Source organism: Gigantopelta aegis, chromosome 8 (assembly GCF_016097555.1).
Source record: "Gigantopelta aegis isolate Gae_Host chromosome 8, Gae_host_genome, whole genome shotgun sequence".
Lineage (NCBI taxonomy): Eukaryota > Metazoa > Mollusca > Gastropoda > Neomphalida > Peltospiridae > Gigantopelta > Gigantopelta aegis.
The window spans coordinates 36,722,918-36,734,935 of NC_054706.1; the positions used below are offsets into that span (position 1 = coordinate 36,722,918).

The following is a 12,018-nucleotide window of genomic DNA, read 5'->3' on the forward strand; positions in this document are numbered from 1 at the left end:
ACAAAATATCCGTCTAGCTCTCTTACCGTCAGAGTACTCGAGCTAAGGTAGCCTGGTCTCTGATTAATGACAGTCACTGTGTTTGAGGACGCAGTAGAGTTGTAATGTTATAAAAACAACACGACAGGTAGACTGGTATCTGATTAATAACCGCAACTGTGGTTAACAACACCAAATGTTCACTAGTTCTCGCCATGTCTAGTGTTAGCTGTTTAATGAGTCACTTGTTATAAAACAACACGACGGGTAAACTGGTATCTGATTAATAGCCGTCTCTGTAGTTGAGAACACCAGTAGTTGTAATGTTAGCTGTTTAATGAGTCACTTGTTATAAAACAACACGACAGGTAGACTGGTGTCTGTTTAATGGCCGTCTCTGCGTTTGAGAACACCAGTAGTTGTAATGTTAGCTGTTTAATGAGTCACTTGTTATAAAACAACACGACAGGTAAACTGGTGTCTGTTTAATGGTCGTCAGTGGTTGAGAACACCAGTAGTTGTAATGTTAGGTGTTTAATGAGTCACTTGTTATAAAACAACACGATGGGTAAACTGGTATCTGATTAATAGCCGCCACTGTGGTTGAGAACAGCAGTAGTTGTAGTGTTAGCTGTTTAATGAGTCACTTGTTACAAAACAACACGACAGGTAGACTGGTGTCTGTGTAATGGCCGTCGCTGTGGTTGGCGACGCCACTTGTTATAAAACAACACGACAGGTAGACTGGGGTATATTTAATAACCGTCACTGTGGTTGAGAACACCAGTAGTTGTAATGTTAGCTGTTTAATGAGTCACTTGTTACAAAACAACACGACAGGTAGACTGGTGTCTGATTAATAGCCGTCACTGTGGTTGAGAACACCAGTAGTTGTAATGTTAAATGTTTAATGAGTCACTTGTTATAAAACAACACGACAGGTAGACTGGTGTCTGTTTAATGGCCGTCAGTGGTTGAGAACACCAGTAGTTGTAATGTTAGCTGTTTAATGAGTCACTTGTTATAAAACAACACGATGGGTAAACTGGTATCTGATTAATAGCCGTCTCTGTAGTTGAGAACACCAGTAGTTGTAATGTTAGCTGTTTAATGAGTCACTTGTTATAAAACAACACGACAGGTAGACTGGTATCTGATTAATAGCCGTCACTGTGGTTGTCAACACTAGTAGTTGTAATGTTAGCTGTTTAATGAGTCTCTTGTTATAAAACAACACGACAGGAAGACTGGGGTATATTTAATAACCGTCACTGTGGTTGAGAACACCAGTATGTTAGCTGTTTAATGAGTCACTTGTTATAAAACAACACGACAGGTAGACTGGTATCTGATTAATATCCGCCACTGTGGTTGAGAACACCAGTAGTTGTAGTGTTAGCTGTTTAATGAGTCACTTGTTACAAAACAACACGACAGGTAGACTGGTGTCTGTTTAATGGCCGTCGCTGTGGTTGTGGACGCCATTTGTTATAAAACAACACGACAGGTAGACTGGTGTCTGTTTAATAACCGTCACTGTGGTTGAGAATACCAGTAGTTGTAGTCTTAGCTGTTTAATGAGTCACTTGTTACAAAACAACACGACAGGTAGACTGGTGGCTGTTTTATGACCGTCACTGTTATTGGTGACGTCAGTACAGTTGTGACGTTAGTTGTTTAACAACCGTCACCGTTACTGGTGACGTCAGTAGAGTTGTAATGCAAGTTGTTCAGCACGGCACTGATTCCATATTCAATACCTTCCTGGTCATCTGCTGCACTATCCACGATATTGAGACAAACTTTGCTAAGTACCTACAAGTTGAGAAAAATAGCAACATTTTAAATAACTACACACATGAGCGTCAAAATTGTGTGAAAATAAAAATATACTTTCATAATACTGCAGCTGGTATAAGACAAGTCGCAATGAACTTTATGGGTCAAATTTACAACGTGGATGCTTAAAGGCATACTGTCACAGACTTAAGGACCGTATTTCTCTAAACATGGGTAATAAATAAAAATTACATTCATTGTTGGAAACCAAATTTAGCTATCGCATCACCGTAACTGAACCATGATGGAGTGAAATCCATGTCATCCCTCTCGGCAATTTTAGTTTTTGAATTATGGACCATTGCCATAATTCAACTATTTTTACAAAATGTCATGAATAAATGGAGTATGGTGGTTATGAAGATGATTGAATAAAGTACATTTAGGGACAAATCAAATTATATTTGTTCAGGTAATACTTTGTCAGACCATTAAATAGGTCAGTGGTCTGTGACAATATGCCTTTAAGCATTATAAATATATGTAGTTATACGCGTGTGAGACACAAACAGGCTCTGCAAATTTGGACCTACGATTTCTACAATTCACTGTACTGAAGTATCATTATCCGCACTGAAAAGTAGTGTTAATGTCAGTCATTGAGTGACTTGAAGCATATAATTTGAGGACAGTTCGCTTTAAGCCAATAATATTCAACATAAGCAGTTTTACAAACATCCTAGACTGCTCGCTTAAAGCTAATAACATTCAACGTAAGCAGTTTTACAAACATCCTAGACTGCTAGCGTTAGCTACAAATGTAATTTTTGCGATTGTTACGATTTTATTTTCGACCCCCTCCCATCACAATCACACCTGCATACATGACTACAAAGTTACTCCGTATTTAAAACAAATATATGAATAAATAACAATACTTTGTGTTTTAAAATATTCTAGTTTAATCATTAATATTATGCATGTAAATATAAAATTGCATAGTTTTCTGTTCAAGAGGGAACATTACAAGCATTTACACCGGGTCACCTGATTTTGTTAACAATGAATACATTGGAAAAACAAATTCATTTTTAACATTGTTGAAAAATTTATTCATGTCATGTTGAAATTGGACGTTGGAATAATATACTCATAGAAGATAGAATTTGCACATTATGTAATGTAATGGACATTGGCGACGAGTTCCATTATCTTTTTATTTGCCATTTTTTCCATAATTCAAGAGTCCAGTTGCTACACCCATATTATTATACGCGACCAAGTACTTATAAATTTAGAGAACTAATGGAGAATAAACGAATTAATACCCTAAAGAAATTATCATATTTCATAAATATAATAACCAATGAATTCAAACGCCCTTGACTACAAACACCATCAAAACCAAACATATTTAACAAAATACTATCATTATCCACTGCACCATATACAAGTTTAACAATCTATTCGTTTATAAATACTTGGATACCCGTATATCTGTATTAAATATCTGTATTATTACATAATATATTGATGTGCGTGATTGTATATGTTTGTATATGTGTTTGTGAATGTATTGTAATTAATGTATTTACTGTCAACCATCTTGTCACGTGTATATAACAAAATGTTTCTGTATATATTCCTCCTATGCCGCTGTGTAACGGCCCGAGTGTAAATAAAGTCTTGAGACACGCAAGCTACCTCACCACGCCAAGGAATGGACCATGAGATAGATACACTTCTGTTTCATTCTATTGTAACTTTATCCAAATGAGTTATAGGTTTGTAGACTAAACATACTTAGTGTCCATTTTCACGGGTTGAAACTAGGCTCTTCGACTTCAACTCGACCGAATATTTCTGTCTGTAAAGCTATATATAAATTATCAGTCTATGTTATGCCCATTTGCTTTAGAGAGACAGAAAAGAAAGAAGTGTTTTATTTAACGACGCACTCAACACATTTTATTTACGGTTATATGGCGTCATACATATGGTTAAGGACCACACAGATTTTGAGAGGAAACCCGCTGTCGCCACTACATGGGCTACTCTTCCGATTGGCAGCAAGGGATCTTTTATTTGCGCTTCCCACAGGCAGGATAGCACAAACCATGGCCTTTGTTGAACCAGTTATGGATCACTGGTCAGTGCAAGTGGTTTACACCTACCCATTGAGCCTTGCGGAGCACTCACTCAGTGTTTGGAGTCGGTATCTGGATTAAAAATCCCATGCCTCGACTGGGATCCGAACCCAGTACCTACCAGCCTGTAGACCGATGGCCTTAGAGAGACAGAAATATTCGGTATATCCTTTAACAAGATTTGTGTCTTACGTTTCCGTTCATCTTGACAAATATCTTGACGTGTTTCGATCCGGACGACCGAATGTTCAATGACGGAAGCGAGGCCAGGATGTAGCCACACAGGTCTTGAATCTGGTCAGGAGTGAGCATGCGCTGTTTGATCAAATCATGGAAAGACTTCATGTTTGGTGCTGGATATCCTGCGTACACGAACTTTACATCTGGCGAAAAACTCCTCCGTCTGATCCTAGCTGAAACAAATTACTGCGAAATTATAATCCGTCAAATCATTCTATAAACATGTTTTCTTAAAAATAATTTCGGTGGTTTCACGTAAGAAGAAAAGTAAAAGTGTTTTGGAATTAACAAACAAATACTATTCTTGTGTACAATTTACAAATCAGTCGGCTCAGAAATTAATAACTTCTTGTAAATTTCATAGTATGAAAAATGTGTTCCCTGTGGGACGGACTATAATAATCTGGTGTTGGGTTTTGTTTTTGTTTGGGGTTTTTTTGTGTGTTTTTTTAATTTGAGGTGGGTTTTGTTTGTTTGCGGGGTGGGTTTTTTTTGGGGGGGTTGGGGGGGGGGGGGGTAGGGGTGTTTATTATTATTATTATTATTATTATTATTATTATTATTCAGAAGCCCAGACGCTGACGAACAATTTGACTAGTACCATCGTCTTCTATCGTACCACATTCTTAATCATATAACGTTAGGCGCAAAAACCAGTCTGGTGATACCTGTTCGATACCAGTTTTCTTTACATATGCAGGGATACAAGCCCAAACCACAGCAGATTTCATATATGGATCATTATTTAGACAATGTCCTATATTTGTTTGTTTTTAATAGGCTATGGGCTACATAGGATCCGCGTACAACTAACTGGTAACAATGAACACACTGCCATTTCATTTGTCTCCAGTGTTTGTGGGTTTCAGGGAAAAAGAAGGAAATATTTTATTTAACGACGCACTCAACACATTTTATTTACGGTTATATGGCGTCAGACATATGATTAAGGACCACACAGATATCGAGGGAGGAAACCCGCTGTCGCCACTTCATGGGCTACTCTTTTCGATTAGCAGCAAGGGATCGTTTATATGCTCCATCCCACAGACCACGGCCTTTGATATGCCAGTCGTGGTGCAAAGGCTGGAATGAGAAATAGCCCAATTGGCCCACCGACTGGGATCGATCCTAGACCGACCGCGCATCAAGCGAGCGCTTTACCACTGGGCTACGTCCCGCCCTTTAAGGGAAAATGATATTTATTTTGTTGACGTCAGGCTATAATCGATACCCACTAATTTTTGTGCACCAAAATACACACACATGCGTCAGTGGCATGTATTATACATCAAATCAAAGCTTATGATCTACTAGTCCGCATAACATGCTTTAATGTAGGATATCCACTAAAAATGTATGACTAAGTCATCATTAAGTGGCCACGCTCCACTTTCAATTGCGGCTTCCCATAAAATATCCCAATTTTTGTAATATTTTCTTATTCACTAGAACACATCGAATGTATGTTACCTGGTTGCTATTCTACACTATCGTAGCTGCTTTCATTTGATACCAATAGCATCATCCTGACGTTACAATTGTACGATGTTGTATGTTTTGAACATGATAGGGGTTTAATGAATTTTACTCTCGTAATTCGAAATATCGGTCTCAGAATTGGGTTCTTTAGGAAAATGATGTTCACTTTATGTTTAAAATTGATTTTGATTTAAATTTTTTCCAAGGTATCCAGATTTAAAAAAAAAAAAATGTCCCCTAGACACACACCCCCCCCCCCCCCCCCCCCCCCCCCCAATTATTTTTTGGATGTTAGCACGAAAACCTATTTATATATGTCAATTCTGGGGGTTTTAATTAATTAAATGAATTCTTGAATAGCCATACCCAAAACCAAACACATGATGGTTTGGATAAGCAGGAGCAATAGGTCTCACTACACAGGTCACTTCCGGGTGAGAGTTCATTCTTCACGGTCCACTATAGTTCCCAATTTGACATATGTTGTGGTTCACATATTCATTTCTAGGAATTGGGGAAGAATTAAAACAATATGTATGTTTAATGGTGAGCCTTCTGGCTGTATTTTGCCCATGTTATTTTGTAATATTGTGCATTGACCTTTTGGGACATGGGTGTATAGCGCAAGAGATAGCCGGAGTGAATCGATTAATGAACCACCTGTTCGGACCGGTACTACAGCCAGATGCGGTCATATAGCAAAACAGTGAGATGGAAATGTTCTCAATTTTGGAGTGAAAATAAATGCTTGAATAATGTATGTCCGCAATGGTGTATGCTGTTAGTGCCAACGAGAACCCGTTCTATTGGCAATCTTCATTTGAAGTTGGGCAATTTAACATGGGTTTCAATGGCAGAATAAAGAAGTAGCTATTATGTGACCGGAACAGGATGCTTGTGGTTCTTTGGAAGACTTTTTAGCCGTTTGGCCTCGGTGGCGTCTTGGTTAAGCCATCGGACATAAGGCTGGTAAGTACATGGTTCGCAGCCCGGTAATAGCTCCCACCCAGAGCGAGTTTTAACGACTCGGTGGGTAGGTGTTAGGCCACTATACCCTCTTCTCCATCACTAACCAACTAACAACTAACCCACTGTAGCCCAGATAACTGAGATGTGTGCCATGGAGAGCGTGCTTGAACCTTAATTGAATAAAAGCACGAAATTAAGTAAAAGAAAAAGAGAAAGGAAAGTTTATTTAACGACGCACTCAACACATTTTATTTAAGGTTATATGGCGTCGGTGAGAGAAAGAAAAGCCGTTTGATAGACTGTTGGGGTGTTCGGACCAGTCTACTGGATTAGGGGTGGAGGGGGACTGCTATAGATCTAAGTCAGGTTATATATGAAAATACATTATATTTTATGGTATAAAGATAGTAAAATAACTACAACAGTTCTTACATAATCTCAACACCGGTGAAAACTGGCTTAAAAAGGCGAGTTCGTCTTTCCCCTAATAAAAGAAAGGAAATGCTTATTGAATAGTCACAAAACAATAATTGTGTCCTCTCTTTACTGTCAGCCATATTCTGTGAGTGATAAATAATTAATATATATAATAATACGTATATCATGTCACATTACCATTACATATCATGAAGACAAAAAAATCAATTGCCGGGTAAACACGAGTATGGACTGATATCAGTGTAAATGAATGACTGAATGAATGAATGTTTAACGCCACCTTAATGATATCAGTGTAGGCCATTACATTCAGCGATGGTGATTAACTTAACACTCCCATTACCTCCACTCGTAAAATAAACAAATGAAAAAAGAAAGAAATGTTTTATTTAACGACGCACTCAACACATTTTATTTACGGTTATATGGCGTCAGACATATGGTTAAGGACCACACAGATTTTGAGAGGAAATCCGCTGTCGCCACTACATGGGCTACTCTTTCCGATTAGCAGCAAATGATCTTTTATTTGCGCTTTCCACAGGCAGGATAACACAAACCATGGCCTTTGTTGAACCAGATATGGATCACTGGTCGGTGCAAGTGGTTTACACCTACCCATTGAGCCTTGCGGAGCACTCACTCAGGGTTTGGAGTCGGTATCTGGATTAAAAATCCGATGCGTCGACTGGGATACGAACCCAGTACCTACCAGCCTGTAGACCGATGGCCTAACCACGACGCCGTAAAATAAAATAAACAATACGCACGGTACTTTGAGTATATACACACTCTTCTTTCACTAATCTATCTTCTAGGCATTCACCAGTATTGGACAAAGCTACTTTTTTTTATCACATTCCATTTTAATTTCATTTCAACTTATTTTCGTGCTTATATCCAATTAAGGTTCAAGCACGCTGTCCTGCGCACACACCTCAGCTATCTGGGGTGTCTGTCCAGGACAGTGGGTTAGATGTTAGTGGTTAGTGAGAGAGAAGAGTGTGTAGTGGTCTTACACCTACCCACAGAGTCGTTAAAACTCGCTCTGGGTGAGAGCCCGTACCGGTATGCGAACACAGTACCTACCAGCCTTATGTGCGATGGCTTAACCACGACACCACCAAGGCCGATTTCTGATCACAAACTGACCAGAGACGAATCCAACAGGGGCCAGCGCCCTCACCCCCTAAAAATTCAAAGACCCCCTTTTTCACAATTTGTGCCAGTGTGTGTTTGGATAATCATAATGTTGGATCACATTCAAAGATCAATTCATTTTAGAAGCAAACGTTACAACACTGGATAGGTTTTATAAGCAAGTTTACTTTTGTTTGTTCATGGGTATTAGTATCTGTCACATCTAGGATGTTTACTATATTAACTTCATGTGCCCTTTTGTCCTTGCCCTCCCCCTCCCCCCCCCCCCCCCCCCAAAAAAAAAAAAACAAAAAAGGTTTTTTTTTTTTTTAAATTATGACTCTTCTCTTGAAGTAGTAATAAGGACTGCTGTGTACAGTACCCACCGGCCTCAGGTAGTGTTAGTGGTTAACCCATCGGACATAAGGCTCGTAGGTACTGGGTTCGTCTCCTGGTACCGCATCCCACCCAGAGCGTGTTTAACTTCTCAATGGGTAGGTGTATGACCACTACACTGACTAGTCTCTCACTAACAACTAACCCATTGTTCTGGACAAACAGTCCAGACAGTGTGCTTGGACCGTAATTGGCTATAAGCACGGATATAACAACAAATGAATGAATGTACCCACCCTTCTGCGAAGCAGTGACGGGATGGTGTAGAGAAATGGATTGAGGGCGGAATTCACTGGCAGAATAAACACTGCTGTCCAGGCATACACCTCTCCGCCAATCTCTGTTCCACTCAGTGCAAGCAGGCCTGATAGAGAATAAAACTCAACTACACTAGAGCAGAAATATTATTATATGATCATCGGCTACAGGATGTCAAACATTATATAATTCTGAATTTTAACACGTAGTTTTCCGAGGAAACTGTACATATTGTTTTTCATTAGCAGCAAAGAATCTTTTTTTATACACACACACACACACACACACACACACACACACACACACCCCACGCTCACATACAAACAGAATAGCACATACCACGGTATTTGACATGGCAGTCGTGTGGCACTGCTTGGGACAACAGAAAAAACCCAAACAATCAGAGAATGGGTCAGCCGAGAGCGCTCTATGTTCGATCAAAGCACCCCAGGTGAGCACTCTACCCACTGAGCGAGATCTCGTCCAAAAACAATAAAGAACAGTTAAGTAGTCACTGAAAACTTATATGGCAATTGGTAACAGCTTTAGAATGGGGGAAAGCTAAAGCGATTGTCTATAGTTAAGCATAGAAAACCCATCAATATCCTCTATTATGGAATCATAATATTTTTAATTATAGATGATACATACAGATTCCGTATCAGAGAGATTCTGTCCCGGATCAGGCTTCTGACTATCCAGAGACGAGATCCGGGACAGACATGCTCAAAACCTTAGTGATATATGAGCATGTTAAAATATACCACATTCGCATCAGAGAGATCCGTGTTTAAGGCATATTTCAGGATTAAAGAAATGTCATCTTAGAGCCGGACTGTAATTATAACAGATATTCCATTATAAAATTATAACAGAAAATGTTAATATATAGATATATTTTTTTTTATCTCAATGTTTTTGAATTTTAAGTAACACATTACGCAGAATCATTACTATATACATATTGTTAAAGAGACACAAACTTACCCATGAGGCAAACAGGGAACCAACAAATAAAATCTGTCAACACAATGAGCGACAGTCGCCTGGCAACCCTCATTTCCTGTGCAGTTCTTACTTTATCGCGTAACACTGAAGTGTTCATCATAGACTTATATATTGCTATCTGGCCAACGGCTATAAAGAGAAACGCTAGAAAGTTGAATCCAATGAAGATGGATGTGGTAAACTGCCACCCTGGACGCTGTTCCGTAGACAGGGGAAGAGGTAAGCAGACGCCATTTTGGCTATAGAGTGCCCACTGGTCCATGGGCGGAATTAGAGGAATTGTTGCTACAACAATAACGACAACCCATACAATGATGGCCGTCGTGATGGCAGAGTGACGTCTGAACCTAATCTGGCCGAAAGGAAACCTGATAACGAGAAATCGGTCGGTGGTTATTAGACACACAAACACAATAGACGCTTCACTGGATAGCGTGGCGAGAAATCCGGCCATCTTACAGATTATACCGTTTCGCCAGTCCAACTCGTGCCACAGGTACGTTCCTCGATATTTAACATCTGCTGCAGATATGATTATCATGTAGATGCCCATGCAGAAATCGGAAATCCCTAGGTTGGTTACAAACACACTGTACGTCCGACCAACAAATCGCTTGTTGAAAAAGTGTTGATAACTGACGACAACAATGTTGCCCATCAGGGCACAGATGCCAAGAATCCACAGAAATAGTCGCAGAATGGATCGCTGCATAAGATTTTTACATGACGAAATAGAATCCTCTAACGCATGACAATCGTCGCTGTCCATACTGTGTCCAGGCCACAGAGCCTTGCAGCAGAACTTGAATGATGGAGAATACAAGTGTTCCATGCTTTCCAAACCAGAAAACATATTACTGTGAAAGAGTTCTATGGGATTGTTTGTAATATCTAGCACTCTGAGTTGATGCAGGTTATAAAATGTATTGTCTGCTACAGAAACTATCTGACTGTCCGAAAGATTTAGATGCAATAAATTATTCAGATTTTCAAACATTTTCTTTGTGAGGTGTCTTAAAGCGGTGTTAGACAAATCGAGAAGTAGCAGTTTACCAAGGTTAACAAAACTGTACTTGGCAATGCATTCCAAGAATGGATTGTTACTAATTTTAAGGTATTTCAAATTTGCTAAGGTCGCAAAGGTTCGATTGACTAATTTAGTGATATTGTTGTAACTCAGATCTAGGGCATAAAGATTAGGCATTTTTGGAAAGCGTGGCACCATTTTAAGTCCAGAATTGGAGAGATTAAGACTGCCTAGAAAGTGAAAGTTACTCCTTAAACTCTCGAAGTAACTCTGCGGCAGTAGTTGTAGCTTAGCCCCACTGAGGTCTAGTTTGCGTATCTGGTTGTGAAGGTTTGTCCAGTTTCCGTCGAACAGTTCACCGTGGCAGACAACCACTTGACCAGTACAACGACAGGCGGGCGGACAGTGGTCAGAATGGACACAGTGAAGTTCGTCGTCGCCGTTGGGACAGTTCTTCACGCCGTCACAGATGTTGTGCATGCGTAAACAGGTCTTCGTTCCAGAACATCGGAAATACCCCGGACAGGTAAAATTGTCTGGAAGAACAATACAAGTCACGTTGTTACCGTATACAAATCATTAAAGGCATACTGTCACTGTGACCGTATTTCTCTGAAAATGGATAATAAATAAAAATTACATTAATTGTTGGAAACCAAATCTAGCTATCGCATCACCTTAACTGTACGATGATGGAGTAAAATCCATGTCATCACTCTCGGCAATTTTAGTTTTTGAATTATGGACCATTGCCATAATTCAATTATTTTTACAAAATGTCATTAATAAATGGAGTATGATGGTTATGAAGATGGATGAATAAAGTATCGAATTATATTTGTTCAGGTAATACTTTGTTAGACCATTAAATAGGTCAGTGGTCTGTGACAATATGCCTTTAATTTTATTAAATAAATTTAGACATAATATAAAGCATATATATGTGACAAATCAAAACAGTAAAAAGGAAAGGAACACCTCAGACCATTTTAAAATTCGGCTATATGGCGATTTCGAAACTGAATGGAGAGACCGATAGAAAAAAGGAGAAAGAGAGGGTTTTATTTGTTTGTTTTATTTAACGACGCCACTAGAGCACATTGATTTTTAATCTTATCATCGGCTATTGGACGTCAAACATATGGTCATTCTGAC

At 39.2% G+C, this 12,018-nt stretch overlaps 1 protein-coding gene across 1 annotated transcript; it reads right to left on the reverse strand.

Annotated features, from left to right (window-relative positions):
• Positions 1-272: 272 nt before the first annotated feature.
• On the reverse strand, positions 273-11,384 carry LOC121379985 (G-protein coupled receptor GRL101-like). The gene is made up of 5 exons (XM_041508693.1): positions 9,816-11,384; positions 8,807-8,934; positions 7,029-7,080; positions 4,098-4,318; positions 273-1,794 (listed from the first exon to the last, which is right to left on the reverse strand). The coding sequence occupies exons 1-5, from the start codon at positions 11,341-11,343 to the stop codon at positions 1,657-1,659; spliced, it is 2,067 nt and encodes a 688-aa protein (XP_041364627.1). The 5' UTR covers positions 11,344-11,384; the 3' UTR covers positions 273-1,656.
• Between the last annotated feature and the right edge of the window lie 634 nt (positions 11,385-12,018).